Here is a 24,746-nt window from a genome sequence, read left to right as displayed (position 1 = left end):
AGGCTCTTAGGACCAGAGTTGGTTTAATAGCTATGCACCAGGGCTGTCTCTCTCTACACCCCTGGTTTAAGAGGGCAAATGTTACATTCAGGAAGATGCAGCCTGTTGCAGGGTATTTTATGATTTGTCTCCCTGGGGTAGTTTTGGTCTTTCTAAACTGATTTACCAAAAAATGTAACGTTCGAGATGGTGGGTACTGCTATGCTGGAGAAAACTCAAGAGGCTGGAGGAGACAGAGAACTGGGTGTATCCTCTGCTGTTTGGATGGCCAAGGGACACAGCAGATGTGCTATGGCTCTGAGCTGGTTTGGACCTTGAGGACTGCAGCCTGAGTCTATCCTCGGTCCCAGAATGCATCTCTCCTGGACTACATCTGTAGCTTCGGAGACCTTGGTCAGGGTGATGGAGGGTGGACTCTGTCCTGTGACCCTCATGTCAGAGCTCCATGTGAGGTCTCTCCAGGGCCACTGCACCTACTTCACTTATCAAAAAGACAAGAGGGGAGAGCTTTGGTAAGAACATCTGAGATCTAACTGGAGAGCCACCAAAATGGAGTATCTGGTACTAATTAATTTCAAGCCTTGAGGAGCCCAAACTCACACCAGGTACATCCCTGTGACTTTCTCTTATTCTCTCCTTGGCTCTCTGCCTGCCTGTCTGTCTGCCTGTCTGCCCTCCTTCCTTCTTGCTTTCTTGGTGCCTTTCCTCTTCCTAACCCTCAATGTGTGTGTGTGTGTGTGTGTGTGTGTGTGTGTGTGTGTGTGTGTGTGTGTGTGTGAGTGAGAGAGAGAGAGAGAGAGAGAGAGAGAGAGATCTTTAATCCCAGGGGGAAGAGGCAGACAGATCTCTCTTCTAGGGTTCTAGGCTGTGTCCCAGGCCAGAACAGTAACAAGGCTATGGAGAGGGTTGGGTAATTAAGAGCATTAGTTGCTTTTCCAGAGGACCAGGGTTCTCTTTCCAGCACCCACATAGCAACTCACAGCCCTCAGAGGAGCAGAGGCAGCTGGATCTCTGAGTTCTGATGCCAGCCTGGTCTACGGAGTGAGTTCCAGGACAGCCAGACCCTGTCTTTAAAAAAAAAAAAAAAATAAGCATTTGCTGCTCTTGCAGAGGACCTACACTCAGATTCCAGCACACATGTGGTGACACACCTGTGTGTAACTCCAGATTCAGGGCATCTGACTCCCTTTCCTGACCTGCACAGACTCTGCACACATGTGGCGTGTCACACACAGGAAAAAGCACTCGTACACATAAAATAATTCCTTTTTCTTTTCTCTTTTTTTTTTTTTTTTTTTTGGTTTTTCAAGACAGAGTTTCTGTGTAGCCCTGACTCTCCTGAAACTCACTCTATAGACCAGGCTAGCCTTGAACTCAGAGAGTTCTGTCTCTGCCTCCTGAGTACTAGGATTAAAGGAATGAGCCACGCCCTGCCCATTAAAAATATCTTTAATAAATTCTTCAACTCTGCTTCAAAATAACTAGGCCTGGAATTCTTTCCTGTGTCAAAGCCACAAATCCTAGGTTTGCCTGAGTCATGATCCCTGAAAGATTAAGGGAGCTCTTCAGGCTGTTGTGAGTGACAGTGGGGAGCTAAGTTTCTGTCCCCCTCCTTTTTAAGGATACTAACAAGAGGAAGGGGGTGGTAGATGTGACTATTTTCAGAGTCCATGTATCTGTATAATTCACCTAAAGGGCTCAGGACACTCTGCTGGTCAACAGGCCAACAGCCACCTTCAGTCACCCTGGCAGACAGAGGCATGGGAACCTACCTTCCCACCATCCTCTATCTTCCTTCCTCCCTTCTTCCCTTCCTCCCTTCCTTCCCTGTCTCCTTCCTTCCTTTTTCCTTTTATTTTCTTGCTACTTTCAAAAGAAAGATGTACAAACGACGAACAAAAGGTGCTAGGGAGTAATGGTGCACCCGTCTAACCCAGGAGCGCTGGAAGCAGAGGCAGTGGATCTCTGAGTGTGAGGCCACACTGTTCTACAAAGTGAGTCCCAGGAGACCCAGGGCTGTACAGAGCAGCCCTGTCTCAAAACCAAACAAACATATGGCACGTATGTGCTTTACCTGCATGTATGCACAGGCGCTATATGCAGGATTTGTGACTGAGGAGGCCAGAGGAGGGTCTTGTCCCCTGCATACTGGAGCTAGAATTGTAAGCCACCATGTGGGTGCTGGGACTCAAACCTGACCTCAGCAAGAGCAGCCAGCCAGTGCTCTTAACCGCTGAAGCATCTCTCCAGCCCCATTTTCTTGTTTTGAGACAGTTTCTCACACTGTCCTTCAACTCCACCCATACTTGAAGATGACCTTGAACTTTTTGTTTTATTTGGTCTTTTGAGATAGGGTTTCTCTATGTATCCCTGGGACTTGCGCTGTAGGGCGGGCTGGCCTTGAACCGCCTCTCTCTGCCTCGGGAGTGCCACTAATGCCTGGCTGACCTTGAACTGTAACCCTCTAGTCTCCCTGATCTCAGCCTGTGACACCACACCTAGCAGTGCATGCTTTACTGCGCTGCTATTTCTGTTTCCTGTCACCAATGATGGTTTCCCTCTTCTCAATAGTGCTGGCCATTGCATCAGATCAAAGCAAAGTCCCACAGAGGAAAGCTCGCCATCTGCTATGCTGCCATTGGAGAGGCTCCCCAACTCCTCTTTAAAGACAAATTTCAATGACATTTGTGCATATTTTCACAAGTTTCTATTAGGTTCCAACAATCGAGGCAAGAACAGATGAGATTAAAAATCGAACGGAAAAAGCACCAAAGGTAGTTTTAGGAGCTTTTTTTGCAAACAGTACAATAATAATAATAGACTACCATCAACGTGAACATGGGCATGGGATGGGAAGGGCTTGTTGTCTTCACGAGGATCTTTGAGTTTGTCTGACATAACACCCTCTCCTGAGGGGAATTGCTAGCACAGAACTTGGGGTGCCTGCGAGAGGATAAACACAGGGAAGCAGCCACACACAGTAAGGACCCTTTGGTATTCTGTACTTAGTAGACACTGGAAGCCAAGACTGCGGTGTGTGTGTGTCTTGAACATCTGGTCCACAGTCACTAAGTTCATATATGCCTATCCGTTGTTTTTGTGAGTCCGTTGATGTGAAGAGGCACCGTGACCATGGCAACTCTTATAAAGGAGAACATTTGAGGGTGGCTTGCAGTTTCGAAGGTCCAGTCCATTATCATCATGGAGGGAAGCATGGCAGCATGCAGTCTGACTGATGCTGCAGGAGCTGAGGGTTCTACATCTTGATCAGAAGGCAACAGAAGGGCACTCTTCCACACTGAGTGGAGCTTAGAGCATAGAGTCCACCGGTACAGCGACACACTTCCTCCAACAAGGCTACAACTACTCCAACAAGGCCACATCCTACTAATAGTGGCCAAGTATTCACATACTTGAGGCTGTGGGAGCCATTCCTATTCAAACCACCACACCTGTTTTGTCTGAAAAATGCTGTTTCCTTGAAATCGTCCCTTTTTTTTCTTTTTAAGGCATAGGGCATAGAAATCAATAATGACTAAGCAATCTTCTTAGCCCTAAGACATTTAAAAAAATTTTTTTTCGTTTTTTGAGAGTTTCATGTATTTTGATCATTATCTCCCAACTCTTTTCAGAACCCACCCTGCTTTGTTCTACCCACAAAGCTCTGTGGGTTTTGTTCTGTTTTTGTTTTTGTTTTTTTCTTTTTTCAGGGTTTCTCTACATAGCCCTGACCATCCTGAAACTCATAGACTGGCCTCAAACCCACAGTGATCTGCCTGCCTCTGCCTCCCTAATGCTGGGACTAAAAGCAGGCACCACTACCCCTGACTACTCGTCTTTATATTTTTTAAAACTTCAAGACTACGTTATGCCCATAATCTTGGCTGTGTGGTTGTTCTGTGTGAGAGTTATCTACTTACCAGTGACTATGCTGTCACTCTCTTTCCAGGCACTGAAAACGACCAGCAGCTCCTCAGCTACGCTAGGGTCTCAAGGTTAGCTTACCTATCCATGCCGGGATGTAGTCTGCCTTGGCCTTTCAGAGATGATGTGCAAGCTGTTATAGTTCCTAGGCTGAGTTCACATTTGTAGCCATCTTGATATGTCCAGAAGACACATGTCCTCGCGGCTCCCACTCCTCTCCTGCAGTGATCCCTGAGCCTTGGTGGACGTAATCGTATAGATGTTCCTTTCAGGGCTGAGCACTTTGCAATGTCTTCTCTGCATCTGGCCAGTTGTGGGTCACCGTTAACCACCATCGGCTGCAAACAGCAGCATCTCAGAAGAGGTTTGAGAGATTCATCGGTCTGTTTGTGTAATGGTTCACTAGGTTCCATATAGAAATGTAACAGTAGTAGGTTCTCCTCTAGGGCCTGAGACCTGTCTAGCCAGGTAATGGTGCCAGGTGTGAGTTTCTTCTTGGGGTGGTGGACTTAAATCCAATCAGAGAGTGCTTGTTTACTCCTGTGATCTGCTTATCTATCTGCCTGTCTGTCTATCATCCATCTATTTGTATATCATCTATCTACCTACCTATGTACCTATCTGTCTTATTTTTTTGAGGCCTGGAACTTGCTATGTATACCAAACTGCTTTGAATTCACAAAGTCCAGTATTAGACAAGCATTCTTTTTTTTCCTCCAGAGCTGAGGACTGAACCCAGGGCCTTACCCTTGCTAGACAAGCACTCTACCACTGAGCTAAATCCCCAACCCCTAGACAAGCATTCTTAACTGAGCTGTGCGCTGTCTACAGGCCCGGTTCTTTTGAATTCTGGCTTTCACAAGCCCTTGGCCTGTATGCCAGCAGTGCTTGGCCTGTGAGGCGGGTAAAGGATGCTGAAAGGAGGGCCTCTTGGGAAGGGTCCTCGTGGAGTGCAGGGCAGGGGGCAAGGCAGCCTCTACCTCCTCTTGCACATGAGCGTGTGCTCTCCCTCCCCACCTCACCCCTATTTGGAATGCCTAATGTTTGTCTTCAGGACTGCAAGGCTTTTTGCGGAGGAAGGTTTGGACACAACACATTCCACTACCTAAATAAGTGCTGTCCCCACCAGGTCAGCCTCTTCCCTTAACTAGAAGTTTCCATTCTTGTTCTGTTTTCTGCATCTTGCCATCTACTTACAGTTCATCAGAGCAACCCACAGAGAGCAGGCATAAGAGTGATGCTGGGAGGGGCCTGGCAGGTCCACCAGAATGGGGACAAACCCCAGGTGTTGGCACTTCTGGGATAGAATAAAAGTGTGTCAAAATCAGACACGGAGCCAGCCAGCAGCCAAGGCTGGAGAACTGAGGCCTTGGGAAGAGACCTCCATCCTATAGCTCCAGAAGCAGAAGGGGCTCTGCCAAACTGAGGTGAAGTTCTGGTCTTCTTGTCCATTACCAGGAGAAGTGCTGGGAGCCCTGTGTCGAGAGGGGACATGGGTATTCCTAAGGGCCTCGCTACTCTGGTTCTAGGATGGACAGACACATTGCTGTGGAAGTGCCACCCAGGCCACTGCTCCTCGGGCTCAGTTGTCCATCAGCCCAATGCTCACTCACACTGCTGCCTCTCAGATGCAGCATGAAGTGGAGAGAGCTCGGCATGCTGCCAGATGGAGATGGCCGTCAGCCCAGGCTAAAGAACCTGAGGACACAGAGGCACTGCCAGGGTGGAGAAAGCTACAGCATCTGCCCAGCACACAAGGGCCTGGGGTCCATCCGTCTGTGGAGCGGAGTGAACAGATAGATCTGTTACATGCAGGTTTCGTTAGCTGCACGCTTCAGGCCCTCTTCCTCCAGCCCTGCACGTAGCCATGCAACTGGCCGACACCTTTGCTCTCGTGTGTTATCAGTGTCCCTTGGGGTTAAATTTGTGTTCTCACATCTATGCCAAGTCTGAATGCCTGAAGACTTACAGCTTCTCGTGTGCTGCTGCATGCCTGTAATGTCACTCTTTGGAGTCTTAGATTTATAACTGAAATGAAGAGTCATCTTCAAATTGTTACAAAATAATCATGGCTTTACTTATTCCATGTGTGTGTGTATGTGTGAGTGTATGTGTGAGTGTGTATTTGTGTGTATGTGTGAGTGTGTGTGTGTATGTGTGTGTGGTGTGTATGTGTGTGTATGTGTGTGTGTGTGTGTATGTGTGTGTGTGTGTGTATGTGTGTGTGTGTATATGTGTGTATCTGTAGGTGTGTGTGTGTGTGTATACTCACACATGTGCCATAGCAAGTACACAGTGCTCAAAGGACAGTTTGTAGGAGTCAGTTCTCTCCTTCCATCTTGTGGGTTCTAGGGCAACTCAGGTCATTAGGCAGAAAGCATCTTTCCCTGATGAACTATCTCACTTTGTCCAAATGATGTCTAATGAAAAAAGACGAGGACTGGGTGAGGGGAACCATAATCAGAATATATTCTGTAGCTGGCCAGGGAAGCACACCGGTAATCACAGCACCGTGGAGGCAAAGGCAAGGGATCTCTGTGTGTTCAAGGCCAGTCTCGTCTACAGAACTAGTTCTTAGACTGCCAGGGCTACACAGAAAAACTCTTTCTCTAAAAATAAATAAATAAATAAATAGGAAAAAAAAGAAAAATAAGGAAAAAACCCCAAACCAATAAAAATACAACTTAAATTAGTTTGCTTATGGCTCCTTTTCCTGTGTTTTTTTTTTTTTTAATTTTGTCTAAAATACTGTCTTTTAAAAAAAAAATAGGGGTTGGGGATTTAGCTCAGTGGTAGAGCGCTGGCCCTGGGTTCGGTCCCCAGCTCCAAAAAAAAGAAAAAAAAATTGAGGGTGACTGGCCACTGTTTTATGTTGGAACTGGTGCTTTTGGAGTGTTACAGTGTTGTCTAGACATAAATCCACACATGCTGATACCATCGAAGGGACATTCAGTTTCTCCCTCCCCTAAAATCCATGCACTCTCCTTCTCCCCTCTTCTCTCTTCTCTGAGGCAAGGTCTTATATACAGAATCTGTCCCCAATGAGTAGCTGAAGGTGACCTTGAACTTGTGCTCTGCCTATCTCTAACACTGGAGTGCTGTTTTTTTTGTTTTGTTTTGTTTTTGAAACCCGCCTTATTTACAAAGTCCAAACTGACCTGGAACTCTCTATATGCCTGAGTCTCACATTGACCTGCTTTTGAACTCACCTCCCAGTTGCTGGAATTACGGATTTTCATCTTTGTTGTTCTGCAGCCTGACTTCATGTGCCAGGGGAGAGACAGCTCCGTGGTTAAGAGCACTGGCTGTTCTTCCAGAGGACTTGGGTTCCATTCCCAGCACCCACACACCCTTCACAACTGCCTGTAACTCCAGTTCCAGGGGAGATGACACCTTCTTCTGACCTCAGTGGGTCCCTCACCTCCTGCACACACCCATACCCACACATCAACACACACACACACACACACACACGCACGCACCTAGAGGGTGTGGTGGTACACACCTTTAATCCCAGAATTCTGGGAAGCAGAAGAAGCAGAAGCAGAAGCAGGCAGATCTCTGAGAGTTCTAGGCCAACCTGGTCTACAAAGCCAGTTTCAGAATAACCAGGCTATTACAGAGAAACTCTGCATCAAACAAAACAAAAACAACAAACCAAAACCAAAAAAACCAACAAAACAAAATAAAACCAAAAAAAAAAAAAAGAAAGAGAGAGAGAAGAAAGAAAAAAGCAAGAAAGAGAAAGGAAAAAGGAAGAAACTGGAAGCTCCAGGCATGAGGGACAGAAAAGGAAAACACCTACATTTTGGAGGTCACTTTGCAATCCTGACCATTCTTTATTTAGTGTGTCACTATTCGTACTTTCCAAAGAATTTTGCTCTCAGGGGTGAGGATGTGTTTGCGTTCTGTGCGGATTGGGGGATGAGTCTGTACCTAGGAGTCTTTCTGGCCACTATAATCTGGTCCACAGTCACCAGCTGCTGTACCAGCCCAGTGACTGCTTGTAACCCTTGGGCTTTGGTCCTCAGTATGTCCCATATACCTTCCTGAGCCACATTTACTAAGCCGTCTGTTCCCACTCCGATGACAAAGTTCCCGGCTTGGTGATACCCACTCATTTCTGCCAGCACGCTTTGGGCAGCTAAGCCTGCATTCTCTGCCAGGGTTTTAGGCAGAGAACTCAGGGCTTGAGCAAATGCTTGGAAGGCCAGACCATTGGGGCCATCCAGTCGACTTCCTTTGTCTACCAGCATTCTCGCCAGAGCCATCTCTGTGGCACCAGCTCCTGGCAGCAGTCTGGGATCTTGACACAGCTGAGAAAATGCATCTATGCCGTAATAGACAGCCTGCTCCGCACCCCGAAGTCCCTGGATGGTGGGTCCCCTGAGGACCACTGAGAGAAAAGGTGCAATCTCACGTTCCCACTCAAACATTATCACGGCACTCTCTCCAAACTCCTGCCTGTAAACCCTGTGGCACTTCCCAGGCTCCACGGGAGGAAGGATCCGATTGAGCAGAGGAATACCCAGTTTATCACTCAAGTAGACAATCTCCTTTCGGGACTTGACTTGAATCACCATGACGCCACAGTAGTCAGCCTGGTCCACCGACCTCTCATTAACTTCTCCCAAGACAACTGCCACGTTAATGCCCATCATGGCCAGTTCGGCTATTTCCATTTCCACTTGTTCAGTATGTTTCCGCAATCTTATCAGTTCTTCCGGGCTGGAGAGACGGAGTGTGGCCGGCGCAAATGGATTTGAAGGACCAAAGGGACAATTGAACAGGGCCACCCTGGCATTGTTTAGCACCTCAGTCTTTCGTCCACAGAGTTTCCCGCATATTGCTATTCCAGGGATAATTCGGGAATCAGTCAGTATCCCACCCTGAAGTATGCACACTACAATGCTCTCGGGCTTGAAGCTGCCGTTTGGCTCCCTGCTAATCCAGCAGGCTTGTGCTACGAGCTTGGTTAAATACTCTGCGTTGGACAGGGTGTGGGTACTCATCACAGAATAGAGGGCCCAGGAAGGGTCTTCCAAAGGCCCTAGAGAGCAGATGGCCAGGGAAGGTAGAGCGGTCAGGACTTCTGCTGTGGCTGTGACAAAGGCCTCCCGGAGCTGGGCTGGAGTTAGGCCGGCCCACAGAAGGTACTGGGCCTGTTCCAGCAAGGCTTCTGTCAGGAGAACAACAAAGGCCGTGCCATCCCCCGTGTTCTCTGCCTGGGTTTGGGCTAATTCTTGAACAAACCGGGCAGCTGGGTGCTCCAGCTCCAGAGCCTTGAGAATGATAGCAGCATGACCTGTACAAACCGTTTCTCCCTGGGCACTCACCAGAAACTTCTGCAGGCCATAGGGACCATAACAAGACCGGATGATACTGGCTAGGGTCTGAGCTGCGGCTGTGGCCCTCAGTATGCATAATGGTTCTTCTCCTTGAGATTTGGGGTTTTTCTCTAGGCCTAGCTTCAGTCGCTGGGGCAGTTCTAGGTCTGATTGAACTTTGGTTTGCGTGACCTGGGAAGAGGAGACCGCCATGGGTTAGACTAGCCGTTAGAAGCACTCTAGAGATGGCGATAGGCACACGCTTGGCATCTATCTTTGAAACTGCTCCAGAAGTCAAATGCACATCACCTGCCACACGCAGAAGCGGCCCAGAAGTGGGCCTCCACCTCGCACCCAAGGGTGAGGTGCAGAGAGCTCAGTTCCAGACCCATCTTCAAAGCTGAGTCTGAATAAACAAGGCTCTGGGGAACTCTGACCTACATGAGCTAGATTGCCCCTCTGATGAAGTCACAAAGTAGCAAATGGAACCAGAGACAGGGAGTGAAGTCACAGAGGGACAGTAAGCATGAGGAGACCCTGATAGCAGCAACAAAACCCAACAAAATACCTTTACTGTTGAAAGTTCAGAAACACTTCTAGTTCCTAACGACGACTGTCTTGGCTGTTTTGAGGGAACTGAGGTTCCCAGTGTCCCACATAGCACCAAAAACAAGATCAGAAGTAATCTGCTGGAGGTATTACTGTGCCGAAACTCAAACTGTACTATAGAGCTGGAGTGCAGAAATGCCATGGTGTTTGTTTGGTGTTTTGGGTGGTGTACTGGGTGGCGGTGGCATTTGCCTTTAATCCTAGCACTTAGGAGGCAGAAGCAAGCAGATTTCTGTGAGTTCAAGGACATCCTGATTTATAGCCAGGTGTCACACAGACAAATCCTGGCTCGAAAAACCAAAAATCAAACCCCAACCAAAGAAAGCCCAGAAATAACAGTAAAACATGGCACAATTGGCTGTGTGGTTTGTTCCTGTGATCCCAGTCCTTGGAGCCTGTGGGACCGTCACACATTCCATGCCAGCCTGGGCTACAGACTGAGAATGTCTCCAAGACAAAGAAAACAAAAAGACCAACAACAAAATATTCCCCAAACGCAAACCAAGCCCGACAGCTCTAAATTCAGTCCCCAGAAGCAGGGACAAGAGAATCACCACAAGTCTAAAGACCACCCGATAGCTACATAGGGAGTTCTAGGCCAGCCGGAGCCGGTAGTGAGGCCGTCTCAACCAACAAAACAAAACACAAATGACAGCAGACACTGCTCTTACAGAAAACCCTGAGTCCAACCCCGGCACTCACACTGGGCAGCTTACAACTTCCGACGAGTCTCAGGCTGCAGGGGACCCACCACCTCTGGCCTCTGTAAGCACCTGTGCTCATTTGCATATGCCGCACCTCAATACTCATAATTTAAAAAATAATTTAAAAAAGGCTGGGGATGGTGGCCCACACCTTTAAAAAACTTTTTATTTCTTTATTTTTTAAACATCTTTTTCATTTAAAACATTTTTATTTATTCTTTTAAACAGGGTTTCTCTGTATAACCTTGACTGGCTGTCCTGGAACTCACTCTGTAGACCAGACTGGCCTGGAACTCACCGAGATCCACCTGTCTGCACCTACTGAGTGCTGGGATTAAAGGTGAGTGCCCCTACTGCCACCACATAAAAAATACAAGAGAAATTCACGAAATTGGAATTTCACATCAGACATCCCCAATCCCACTCATCTCCCTGTCCCTTCACATCCATCCTCAGCCGCAGCCGCCCAAAAGAAAAGCAAACAAACGAAATCTCATGGAAGGCGTAGCATGTCATAGTCTGTCACACGGTACACTCATGGCCTACACATCTTTACTTGCAAATGTTTATTGCAGTGAGTCTGATTCAAGGCCTCTGGCTTCTGCCACACTGTCAATACGGGGTCGTCACTGGGACTCCTCTAGAATATCCTGTCGCTGTCCTGTGTCATGGAAAGCCTGCGGCTTTGGATCTGCAGGACCCCTTCACATGCTCCAGCAGTTCGTAGGTGGTATCGGTATTGGGGTGGGCCAACTCAGAGCCCTGGATCTGGGCTTGGGAGGTAGCCGAGTTGGTCAGCCCACCAGTTCTCATCACCAGGGCGGTCTCTTCAGCACACCCAGGGCTGCAGCCAGCAAGAGGCAGGGCAGCTCTCCTGTTCTCATGCCCTTGGGCATGGCTTACCCACGCCACCAGGGCCAGTCCTACTGGGCTGCTCAAGAAAGGTACAGGGCCCACTGTCCTGAATACTGGTGGTCTGCACCTTTACGTCCAGCATTTGAGAGGCAAAGACAAGCAGGGCTCTACAGACTCAGCCTGGTCTGCATAGTGAGTTCTGGGCCAGTCAAGGACACATGGTGAGACTCTGTCAGGTTAGGATGCTGCACTTCTGTGGTTCCATCCCTTGGGAAACAGAGGCTGGAAGATGAGGTGAAAACTATCCTGGTCTACAGAGTGAGTTCCAGGCTAGCCAGAGACCCTATCTCGAAATGGCAATAGGACAACAAAAAGCTGCTAAAAGGGCTGGAGAGATGGCTCAGTGGTTAAGAGCACTGACTGCTCTTTCTGGAGTTCAAATCCCAGCAACCACATGGTGGCTCACAACCATCTGTAACGAGATCTAATGCCCTCTTCTGGTGTGTCTGAAGACAGCTACAGTGTACTTATATGTAATAAATAAATAAATCCTTTAAAAAAAAAGCTGTTGCAAAGAAAGACGTGAAGCCTCCACCTGGCCCTTCTGGCCTTTACTCCTGCTGGGTTTGGTGGAGTAATAATGTCTATGATGTAATCTCACAGACACTTCTTCAGTACCCACTGTGGTCAGTACCAGATGAAGTGCACAGGCAAGACTTGGAAACTCACAGAGGAAACAGGTTATAGGAAAGGAACCCAACTTTTTTTTTTTCCTTTTTTTCGGAGCTGGGGACCGAACCCAGGGCCTTGTGCTTGCTAGGCAAGCGCTCTACCACTGAGCTAAATCCCCAACCCGGAACCCAACTTTTGATAGGTGAGAGAGAGCCCCTGGTGGGATGACAGATGAGTCAGCTGAGGTTGGAGGAAGCTCATAACAGTGCCATACATTTTCTGTTTACTGGCAGTTGTCCCTGAGAGAAACAGAACTCGGAAACTACAGCAGCACAGGTTGGGATAGGATGGTGGGCAACTATTTTGACTTCCTTCTCTCTCTAAAGATATGCTTTTGTTCTTTTTAAAGTTAGGTATATGTGTATACAGGTGTTCCTGTAGGCCAACAGTGTCAGATCCTCTGGAGCTGAGCTATAGGCAGTTGCAAGCTGCCTGATGTGGGTGCTGGGAATTGAACTCAGGACCTTTGGAAGAACAGTCATTGCTCTTAACCACTGAGCCATTTCTCCAGCCTCCCCCTACCCCCTAATCAAATAAGCAAACAAAAAACCTACTGGGGGCTGGACCGATGATGGTTTGACAGTTAATTCCACTTGTTGATCTTGTAGAGGACTGGCTGAGTTCCCAGCACCCACATGGCAGCTCACAACTGCCTCTGATTCTAGTTCCAGGAGCTCCTATGTCATTTCTGGTCTCCAAGAGTACATGCATGCAAGTGGTGTATAGATATATGTGTGGGCAAAACACTCAAAACATAAAAATTTTTTTCCTTCTCCTCTCTTTCTCTAAAATTTGACAGTTTCAGATGGCATGGGCTCCATTTTGTTAGTTAGTTGAAGATAACCTTGAACTTCTAATCTTGTGCCTTCAGCTCCAGAGTGCTGGATTGTAGTGTGTGCAGGTGCGCTCTTGGTCTTTAAACTCGCCTAGGTCCCCTTGCCACTTCTTCCCTACTGTGTGATTAAAGCTGTGTGCCTTTCGGTTTCTTTTTGAACAGGTACTCTTTACTGGTCTCATAAGCCCTGTGAGCCCAGGTTGGCTCATACTCCCTGTATAGTTCAGGCTGGCCTCCAGATCAAACCTCCTTATCCTCAGCCTCATGAGACCTGGAATTCCAGGCATGTGACCTCATGATTCTGCAGAGTGTACTAGCAACAGGCTTCTGAGAGTTTGTGACACTAGGCACACAGCCTCCTGAATGTTACTGAGGCAATAATGCTTGTTAGCTTCTGTCACAAGTCCCTTGACCCACTGGGCCATCCCACTCTCCTCAGTACCCAGCTTCTTAAACTGTGGATCATGTCCTCCACTGAGATCATATATCCAAGAGTAAAAGGTTTCTGAACTGTAACAACTGAAGGTCAAAGGGTAGGGGGCCAAGAGCTCTTCTACAAGGCCTGGGTTCAAGGCAGCTCACAACCTTTCCACAGGATCCTATGCCCTCTTCTGACCTCCTCAGGTACCCACATGGAGCACATACAAACACGCAGGCCAAACATGCATACACATAAAATAAATGAAATCTTATATAAGAACCAAGATTAGTTCTGTCTGATTTTATTTTACTTTTTAAATCGTGGCCAGGAGTGTTGGCCCATGACTTTAATCTCAGCACTAAGGAGGCAGAGGTAGGAGGATATCTGTGAGTTGGAGGCCCAGCAAGTTCCAGGACAGTTGGGACTACATCAAGAGGCCGTGTCTCAAAACACAAAAGCAAGCAAACAAGCAAGCAAACACCAAAGACTTGGGGTGGGGAGGAGGCTCAGCAGTTAAAAGCACCGGCTGCTCTCCCAGAAAACTTGGGTTGAGTTTTCAGCACCTGCACAGCAGCTCACAAACTTAAACTTTAAGTCTAGTCCCAGACAATCTGACACCCTCTTTTGGCTTATGCAGGCAAAATTCCCACGCTCATATTTCTTTTTCCCCTAAAACAGGATTTCTCTATAGCTTTTGTTTTCCTGGAACTCACTCTGTAGACCAGGCTGGCCTCGAACTCAGAGATCTGCCTGCCTCTGCCTCCTGAGTGCTGGGATTAAAGGCATGTGCCACCACCGCTCAGCACAATTATTTTTTAATTAAAAGGGAATATTATAAATATTAAAGGGCAGTTAATCCAAGCCATTTTCTTTTAAAATATTTTATTTGTATTTATGTATTTATATATGTATGTAAACACGTGTGCCAGAGGAGGTCCAAAAAGGGTGTTGGACCCCCTGAAGCTGGAGTTTCAAGTGATTGCAAGTTGCCTGGTGTGGGGAGTGGGAACTGAACTCTGGTTGTCCGGAAGAGCAGTAAGTATCCTTAAGAGCTGAGCCATCCCTCTAGCCCCAAGTCATTTCCGACAGCTCCGTGTCTGGCAGTCTCTCTGCAACCTGGCTTTTGAACATAGAATATGTATACTTAGGACTCTCTATACATGCCATTGTGCAATGCCACACCATTGGAAGCTGCCTGAAACACACCACACTGGAGACTACAGCATGTTATAAACTGCAGCGTTTTTACTGCACAAAGTTCTCTGCTCTTGTGAAGAAAAAAAAAAGAGGTTTAATTACAGAAAACAAAGTTTAACCTATTTTCCTATCTCTCTTCCCAGCATGTATCAACTTGTATATCACTGTATTACACTGTTAGAATATTTGACTTTTAAAAAAAATTGCAATTTAAGATAATAGTCTGGGGAGGAACACAGGCTTGTAATCCCAGCACTGGCAAGATAGAAGAAGCAAGAGGATCAAGAGTTCAAGGCCACCCTTGGTTACAACATAGCTTCAAGTCTGAAGTTTGAGACATCTGTTTCAAAAACCAAGCAGAGGAGGTTAAGGGAGGCAGAGGTATGGATCTTTATGAGTCCAGGACCAGTCTGGTCTACACAGTGAGTTCCAGGTCAGCCAGAGATACACACTTTATTGGACAAAAAAGGGCTGAGAGTAGACAAACACCAGGACGCCTTGGTCTACACCTGTCCAGAGCAGAACAGGGCCATCCTCATGGAGACAAGAGGTGAAGGGTGAACATCATCTTAAGTGGCAGCGGAAGAGATAAAAGGGTCAGGTGAAAGGGGAAGGGTCACAGGGTCACATGAGAGCCAAGACCATTTCACCTGACTGGAACTAAAAGCCATCGTCGGGAGGAACACACAGCTGGCCCAACAGTGGAAGGCAGAGGGGCTGTCTGGGTACACTGTGCCAGGCCCGGGAAGGCAAACCCTAACCTAGGGGCTGTGACTTCTGCTTCTGTCTTCAGAGAAACTAGTTGTCTTCATGGGATTTAAGTTTTATTATTTTAAACTGCACACTTTTAATCCCAGCACTTAGGAAGCAGAGGCAGGTGGATCTCTGAGTTTGAGGGCAGCCTAGTCTACAGAGTGTGTTCCAAGACAGGCAGGGCTATGCAGAAAAACTCTGGAAACAAATTTTTAACAAACACGTGTGGACTGTGTGTATGTTTGCAGGTAGGTACGGGCATGTGAGTGCAGATGCCCAGGGAGGCCAAAGGTATCAACGCCCTAGAGCTGGACTTGCAGAAGGTTGTGATTTGCCTGGCATGGGTCCTGAGAATCAAACTCAGGACTTCTGGAAGAGTAGCAAGTGCCCTTAAACACTTAGCCATCTCTCCAACCCCTATTTCTATCTTATACCCTCCCACTCCACCCACCCACACAGTTTTGTTACAAAGTCCTCTCCTCTGTGAAGCACAGCACAGAAGAAAGTGATAAGACTGATCTTTGCGTTTGACTCCTAAGTCGGTTTCATAAATCAGGCTCCAGTAGACTTTTAAAAACTTATTTGGTGAGGGAAATCAAACCCAGTGTCTCATGTACTTGAAGCAAGCATTCTACCAACTACCTTCTGTCCTAACTTGTTTTTTGTTTTATCTTGTTGTAGGTAAATCTGTCTCTACATAGATCAAGACAATAGCAGAAGTGCCATGTCTCAATTTTATTTTCTCCTGAGATTGGATATCAATTTTTTTTTCATGTCAAAAGATGTGGTCCAGAGTGGCAGGCCTGTGGGCTAAGCAGGTAGGAGGTAGAGTCGGGAAGAGCCGGAGTTTAAGGGCAGTTGATAGCTGGCAAGTTTAGGAAAGCCAGGGATATGTGATACCCTATCTCAAAACACAGCCATAACAAAGACACTCCTGAAGCTTGGGTGCTGATAGTCTGCTAAACACACTCTCCAACTACACACAGTGCATGCAAAGATATGTGAGCAGTGGTCAGAGATGCGGTCAGGGCAGGCTCCGGACTCTGGGGTCTCGATACCCTTAGCCCACCTGACAGTATGTATTTTGATCTGGTAAGAAGGACGCTGCTTGGTAGTTACTCTGGTGTGGTTCCAAAAGTCATGTTGTATGGATGTGAGTTTTTACTTTTTTGGAAAGAACATGCTTTGCAGACCCTATTCACTAAGATGAGGGTACAATGGGTCATTGAGGGTCTTTAATCCAACAGGCCTCGTTTCCTATGGGAGAAGACGACACTGATACAGCAAGAGGAGAAGATGAGGATTTTGCAGTCTCTGGAGTTTGTAAAGAAGATAAACCTAGGAAAGTATGTGGGAGGGAGGGGAGATAGGAGAGACTAAGACCAACCTCGTCCCATCTCAGTCACCCTTTGTTCCTGGAGAAGGTACTGCTGGCAGTGTTTCCAGGTTACCTCTTGGTCATAGTTCTCTGCTGGGCTGTCTTCTACCCTTCCACCACACTTCACATTAAAACTACGGTTTTATATAGATGTAAATATTTCATCTATTTGTACGTTTTTCTATGTTTACTTTTTAATTGCCTACTGGTCTTTTCATGTTTGTCTTGGCAGGAAAAAAGGTTTTGTGCACAAGGATAAAACAATATAAATTCAAAACTTTTTTTTATTTTATTTATTTATTTATTTATTTATTTATTTATTTATTTATTTATTTTTTTCGGGGCTGGGGACCGAACCCAGGACCTTGCGCTTCCTAGGCAAGCGCTCTACCACTGAGCCAAATCCCCAACCACCAAAACTTTTTTTTAAAAAATATTTTTTATATATTCTTATTTTACACACATTGGTGTTTCGCCTGAATGTGTGCCTGTGTGAGGTTCTCAGATTCTGGAGTTACAGATGGTTGTGAGCCGTCATGTGGATGCTGGGAATTGAACCTGGATCTTCTGGAAGAGCAGCTAACCCGCTCTAACCCACTGAGCCATCTCTCCAGGACCCTAAATTCAAAACTATTATTCATCTTTTTAAAAGTCTATATGGAACTGGGTGTATGTCAATCCTAAAGAATAGAGGGAAAGGGGTTGGGGATTTAGCTCAGTGGTAGAGCACTTGCCTAGCAAGCGCAAGGCCCTGGGTTCGGTCCCCAGCTCCGAAAAAAAGAATTAAAAAAAAAAGAATAGAGGGAAAGACCAGTCACCTAAATCATCACGACCAAACTAATTAAAACAAGCAACTAATTAGAGCAAGCCTTTTATTTGTGTACATGGGCTGCCTCCCCATCAGATAGGGTTCAAGATGTCAGCACTGGATGTGAGGAAGACAAGGTCCTACAGTCCATGGGTAGGGGGGTTTCAAATGGGGGATTTGGAGGGCGAAATAGATGAGGCTACAGGAACAGAACACGAGCATAACAAGTTAGTCGGAATTACCTCCTAGGACAAAGGCACGACTGCAAGGCGGTCATGACGAGGGCGTCTAACAACTTTTTAAACAGACACAGTTGCTGCTTTCAACTGTAGCTAAGGTTACAGGTGGGGCCTAGCCCAACCCCGGAGAAACAGATATGTAATCATAAACAGGAACGAGCCTGGTTTGTCTCTACTATAAGATGGCTTTTAAGCCTACAATGCGGCTATTTCACCATGTGGTAGGTTACATTTCTCCAATCCCATCTCCGGGAGGTAAGAGCAGGCAGATCTCTGAATTCCAGGCCAATCTGGTCTAGACAGCAAGTTCTAGGACAAAAAAATGAGCTACACAATGAGACCCTGTTTCTCTCATGAACAGAAAAGTTTATGAAGTTCTAAAATTTTGTGCATGTAAGTGTTTGACTACATGTATGTCTGTGCACCAAAGGTATGTCCTCAGAGGCCACAAGAGAGCATCGGATCCCGTAAGTCTAGAGTCGAAGACAGTTGTGAATCACCATGTGGATGGCAGATCACACTCCATCACTCCATGCTCAGCGAGAACAGCCAGTGCTCTGGCCCCTCCCCCTTGGAAGATGTTTTGTTTTCTCCTGCTTCTTCCCTTAAAATCCCCAACACATAGGCACATGTGTACACCGTGCTGACATATCTTATGCAAAGCAATACGTATAATGTATTTTTTTCCAGTGACGGGAATGAATTTATGTCCTTGGTACGTGTTATGTAAACGTTCTACCAGTAAAGTCCATCCCCTGCAAAGTGCAACTTTAACAGTAAAAATATCAATACTAAGTGGTAGACAGTTGCTTAACATGCACAAAGCCCTTGGTCTGATCCTCAGCACTGACTGCAAAGCAAACAAGCCCAGAATAAACAACCCCAGGGAACTTAAGACTCAGCTTTCAAGGACAAACAGGACAGCAATCATAGTGGACCTGTAGAGAGCTCTATGGATGAGTTCAGACTAACAGGAAACACATTGCACTTTGCCAAAGACACTCAGTGGTATCTATTGATTAGCAGTTGGGAAGAAGAGATCTGGATTATGGATTTGTATGGAGTCCCTGCTCTGCTAGACTCTTGGAGAATCACTCTTGCTTTTTTTTTTTCTTGAGATTTTTTGTTTCTGTGTTGCCAGTAATGTATTTTCTCCAGTCCTCCATAACATAAAATATATATGTATATATTTATTTATGTATGATTAAGAGCTGTGCCATGAAAGAGAGCAAAAACCATGGTATAGAAATGACAAGACCTTTTTGAGCAGTTCTTCAGAGGGGGCTGCTATAGCTATTTTGTATCTGCTGAATTTTAAAAATAGTGCCCATTTTACCAATGCATTGTTAGGACAGGCATGATGGCCACATACATGTCCCACAGTTTGAGTTTCTGTGAGTTTGAGATCAATCTACACTGTATAGTGAGAATGTCTCAAAAAGAGAAATGGGAAAAAGAAAAAAAAGAAAGTTATTAGAATATAATTTTTTTTTTCTTTTTGAGACAGGGTTTCACTATGTAACCCTGACAAACTGGCCTCAAATGCACGGAGATCTGACTGCCTCTGCCTTGGGATTAGAGGCATGCATTATTATACCTGGCTTAATTCTTCAGAAAAGTTGTAAGGGCACCACTATATCCAGCTTCCCTCTAGTCTTTCTGATGGTTCACTCTGAGGCCTCAGACTTAAGAGATCTGCCTGCCTCTGCCTCCTAAGTACTGGGATTAAAGGTGTGTGTGCCACTGCCTGGCTGAATCTTGTATTTTTTTTTTTTTTTTTTTTTTTTTTTGGTTCTTTTTTTTTTGAGCTGGGATGGAACAGGGCCTTGCGCTTCCTAGGCAAGCGCTCTACCACTGAGCTAAATCCCCAACCCCTGAATCTTGTATTTTTTAATTTATTTAATAAAAACTTTCCTTTTCCCCTAAATAATATTTATATTTGATTAACACATATAAAAATAGAAATGACATACCGGAAACAACATAGGATATTTCATGTTTTCAAAAGTAAGAACTATGTTTAGTTGTGCGAAGCATCCATATTTTGGAGGCTTTTGCTATTTTTTTTTTCTTTGTAGTCCTGGCTGTCTGGAATTTGCTTTGTAGGCCAGGCTGGTCTCAAACTCACAGATATCCACCTGCCTTAGCCTCTCAAGTGGTGGGATTAAAGGTATGTGCACCACTGCCCGGCTGAATCTTGCATTTTAAAATTTATTTAATAAAAATATTTATCGTATTTTTAAAAATTTATTTATTTATTTAATGTATACGAGCAGTCGGAGCTCTTAACCGCTGAGTCATTTCTCCAGTCTCCAATATTTATGGTATTTTCCCACACATATGTCTGTGCACCATATGCATGTCTGCTGTCCATGGAGGTGAGAAAATGGTGTCATTTCCCATGGAACTGACGTTACAGTTGTGAGCCTCCATGGGCTGGATTGAACCTGGGTCTTCTGGAAGAGCAGCAAATGCTTTGAGCCACGGAACTTACTATCTTCCCTACGTCTTACCTTTTTAAGATTGTTTTTATGTGTATGTATGTGTCTGTCTATGTACATAGAATACAGGTACTACAGAAGCCAAAAGTGTGAGATGCCTTCAGGATGGGAGATGAACTGCCTTATCTAGGTACTAGGAATGGAACCCACGTCCTGTGTATAAGCAATACAGCATCTTAACTGCTGAGTCGTCTCCTCAGTCTTTGCATTATTATGAGATAGGGTCTTATGTATATCCTAGTCTGGCTTCTAATGTACTGCATGGTGCCAAAGAAATGTCAGTGAACTACTACTGATCCTCCTGCTACTGGGTGATAGGTTTGTATCATCAAGCCTATTTGATTTTGAGCTATATTTTACAATTTTTTTTTATTAAATTCTATTATCAACTTGCTCTTTTGTTTATGAATTACATTTTAATTTATGAATTACACTAATAACTACATATCTGAAGCCAAGTATCATAAGCCCTACCTTTTAAGTTTGTATCCCCCCCCCCCTTTTTTTTTGTAGTTTTGGCTGGGTTGTCTTAGGAGACCATGATGGCCCCAAACTCATAGAGATCCACCTGTTTCTGCCTTTCTAGTCCTGGGATTAAAGGCATGGGCCACCATACCTGGTTCCTTGTCCATTCCTCTATTTTAACCATAGCAACAACAATGTAACATTTATTCTTTTTAGATGAATACTGTTCTTATTCTAGTATCAAAAGTAAACAGTTTTATTTTAAAAGTTTATATTTCAAAGCCAGGTCCAGGGGCTGGAGAGATGGCTTAGCAGTTAAGAGCACTGTTCTTGTAGGAAAGTGGAGTTGATTTCCCATGCCCACACCGCAGCTCACAATCGCTTGTAACTGCAGTTCTAGGGCACTGGACACCTTCTGGTCTCCTCAGGTATCTGCACATACATGATGCACATAAACTCATGCACACAGGAATACAAACAAAAATATTTGTTTAAAAAAATCTTTAAAGACGATTCAGTCTAGGGATAAAAGTCAGTGGTGGAGTGCTTGCTTACCTGTGTGTGAAGCCCTGGGTTGAATATGCCACAATGATAATTTAATTGTTTAGAAACCCCAATTTCCTCTCTCTTTTTAATTTGTAGCTTACCATTATCCTGGCAGCTTTCTTCCCTTCTCCAAGCTTCCTTTGACTGTACATATAATAAAGCCGAAAAGGCCTGCAGAGATTAAACCCTGAAGGAATTCAAATGACTCAAGGACTCAATTTCAGCCCTTGCAAATAGCAAACAAACAATGCTTACAGCTGTAATATGTGCTAGACTATCAAAGTTTGATCCAGATTGGAAGCCCGGTTCAATGTTAATAACCTGGCTGTTAGATGCAGGAAATGTTAACAGGATCTCTAGAAACAAGTGTATTCTTTTTTGCCCAGTATTGAAACTGTTGAGAATGGAAAGAATTGATCGCAAAGTGCGCTCGGATTCCAGGCTCCCAGCAGCTCAGCGAGTGACAGGCTACTCTAAGCCTTCCACGATGCTCCACAGATCTGTTTTCCCATCTCTACTATTTCTAACTCCCACATGTCAATCCCTAGTGCAAAGGAAGCGCAGAGCAGCTCGGCATCCTAGCGATTTCTGGCCCCATTTTTAAGGAATCATTTTTTTAAAAAAATGGGAAACAGCTTAGCAGTATTTCCATTTTTACATCTTGAACACACACAACGTTCACACTGATGCATTTCTGTCCTTGTAGAGATATTTTCTTCCATTCAATTCGCCAGCTTGTTTTTTTTTTTTTTTTTTTTTTTTTTGTCCACCAGCCCCCGGGGCTCACCGTGTTTAAAACATGACGTCGAACGGAGAAACTACAGCTGGAGTTAGGATCTAAAGCTGTCCTGCCACGGTTGCATCGCATTGGGGAAGCCTACGTGGGATTCCGCGAGGTCCGGGGCAGCCCACGCCCGCAGGGGGGTCGCGGACGCACGTGCGCGCACCGCACGCGGGTGCACGCTCCGGAGTGTTTACACCACTCCCCACCCCCGCCAGGCCGGACCCTGATCCCGGATACCGGGTCCGCAGCTTAGCTCCTGCCAGAGCCCGAGTTGCAGCCGTCGCCGCGTCAGAGCGGGCGGGGGAGGGGCGGTGAGGTCAGTGGCGGCGGCCAGGCTGCGCGCGGCGCATGCGCGGATCCAGCCCCGTGAGTGGCAGCAGCTCGCTGGGGGCGGGGGCGGGAGGCGCCTGTGTGTGGGCGAGCCGGCGGCGAGTTTGAGAGGTCTGTGGTGCGGGTCGCCCCGGGGGACCCGGGTGCGGGCCTCGCGCGACAGCCACTGCCGTGTGCGTGTGTTGTTTGTGTGGTGAACGCACAGCCGCAAAACTTCCTCCTTTGCTGCCCCAGGAGAGAAAGCAAGCGTGAGGGAGCGTTCGCGAGCGAGAGAGCGAGCGAGCGAGAGGGAACCCAGCGTGAGGGAGCCAAGCTAGATGGAGCCGAAAGCTAGCGTGAGGGAGCGATCCCGAGCGTGAGGGAGCAATCGCCGGCGGGAGAGCGGGCAAGCGATAGGGAGCAGGAGGGCTAGCCGCGCGAGAGAACCCAGCGCGAGGGAGCTAGCCATAGGGAACGCCGTGAGCGAGCAGTGTGTGAGGGAGCGATCGCCAGCGCGCGACTGAGAGGCCGGCGCTCGCACCACCCCGGAACCCACCACAACAACTGGAGCAGCTGTCAAAACTTCGCCGCGGCGTGGGCCTGACGGGCTGACGACGCGGGGGAGGGGTGGCTGTCCCCGCCCCGCCGCCCCCTCCGCGGCCCTTTCTCCTCCCGCCGCGGGCGGCCTGGGGGAGGGGTCGGGCGGGGACCCCTGCAGCCGCCCCGGCCCGCGCCCCTCGCGTCGCGCCCCGCCCCGCCCGCTCGGCGCCGCCCTCCTGCCCAGCCCCGCCGGCCCCATCCTGGCCGCGCGCCCCCCGCCCCCGCGCCAGCCCCGCCCGCCCCGCCCGCTGCCCGCCGCCCCCGCCGGCCCCTGCGCGCCAGTGCGCGCGCCCCCGCGCCGATGTGTGTGAGTGCGTGTCCTGCTGGCTCCATGTTGCCGCCTCTCCGGTACCTGCTGCTGCTGCTGCTGCTCCCGGGGCTGCGGGAAATGCGAGAGGCTGAGCCGGGGAGGAGCAACTCGAGCAGCAGCAGCGGCGGCGGCTGCGGCCGCTGCGGCGGGAGGAGCCCCCCAGGAGGAGGACGGGGATCCATGTGTCTTTCCTGGTGACTAGGATGTCGTCGGAGGAGGACCGGAGCGCGGAGCAGCAGCAGCCGCCGCCAGCACCCCCCGGAGGAGCCCGGAGCCCCCGGCCCCGAGCCCCGCAGCCGCAGACAAAAGACCTCGGGGCCGGCCTCGCAAAGATGGCGCTTCCCCTTTCCAGAGAGCCAGAAAGAGTAAGTTGAGCGCGAGGGAGCCAGGCGGGCGGCCAGCGGCGGCGCGGCCCCGGAGCTGTCAGGCCCCCGGCCCGGTGGGGGCGGGGCGGCCCAGGCGCGGCCCGGTTCGGCGGCGCCCGCGCAGGTCCCGCTGCCGCGCCGCGCACTTTACTTTGGAGTTCGGCCTCGCTTCTGGGAGAACCGCCCGGCGGCTTCCCCAGGGCCTAGCCGGGCGTCCGCACACGCCCCGCCGAGCACGCCCAGCTTGCTGCCGGCCCGGCCGCTCGGAGCCACAAAGCTGTGGACGCCAGGGACCGAGCTGTCAAACGCCGCGGCCGGGTGGTCCCGGTGCGGCGGCCAGCGCTCTTTGTCAGCTCGCGGCTCCTTTAACTTTTCTTGCTCCCAGACCGGTGCTTTTGCTCCTTAATGATACATTAGGAAGCCATTCGAGCCTGTCCTCCCCATCCCCCACCGCCCCGAACCGCACCGCCCGGCTCCGCAGCCGGCGCTCGGGATCGCACGGGCCCAGGTGTGAGCGGACGAGCCGGAGTTTCGGGGACGCGTCCGGGTTCCGCGGCGCTGACGGCAGAGAGCACTTTGTTTAGGGGAGACAGCTTTAAACGTCGCTGGACGAGTAACTTCAACTCCAGCTGGGCAGGGAATGGCTTTCGATTGTTTTTGAGCGTACGTGAGGACTGTGCCCGGTGGGTGAACCGGGCTAGAAGTGTTGTCTTTAAAAGTGGTTATTCGGCAACTTGGCTTGAAAATTAAGGAAACCGTTTCAGTGCCAATGAGTTAGTTGCTCAGCAATTGTGGCTCTTCGGGGTGCTGCGGAAGATTGGTGACCGTCTTTCAAAGTTGCAGAATGGCGTGTGTTGCTCACTCATTTCATTGTATGATATTCTCATTGAACTGTTGGCGGTGGAAGGGTGTGCTGGGACTTGCAGGAAGAAGCCAGCACATTATGGATAGGCTGTTTGTTTGGTTTACCTGCATTTGTTGTGTCTGGTGATTGCAGCAAAAATAGTGTTAGCTGAGCTTGGGCTTCGGGAACCCAATTAGCTCTTGACACAGTGTACCTTTTTTTTTTTTTTTGCTTGGGGGG

The 24,746-nt window shown here is 48.0% G+C and overlaps 1 protein-coding gene across 1 annotated transcript; it reads right to left on the bottom strand.

Moving 5' to 3' along the window:
- Positions 1 to 7,730: 7,730 nt before the first annotated feature.
- Cct8l2 (chaperonin containing TCP1 subunit 8 like 2) lies at positions 7,731 to 9,811 on the bottom strand. Its single transcript, XM_032905333.1, has one exon. It carries the CDS (start codon positions 9,462 to 9,464, stop codon positions 7,779 to 7,781), a length of 1,686 nt encoding a protein of 561 aa, XP_032761224.1. The 5' UTR covers positions 9,465 to 9,811; the 3' UTR covers positions 7,731 to 7,778.
- Positions 9,812 to 24,746: the final 14,935 nt, after the last annotated feature.

Source organism: Rattus rattus, chromosome 6 (genome assembly GCF_011064425.1).
Source record: "Rattus rattus isolate New Zealand chromosome 6, Rrattus_CSIRO_v1, whole genome shotgun sequence".
NCBI classification, from domain to species: Eukaryota; Metazoa; Chordata; class Mammalia; order Rodentia; family Muridae; genus Rattus; species Rattus rattus.
This window is presented reverse-complemented; position numbering and strand designations above follow the sequence as displayed.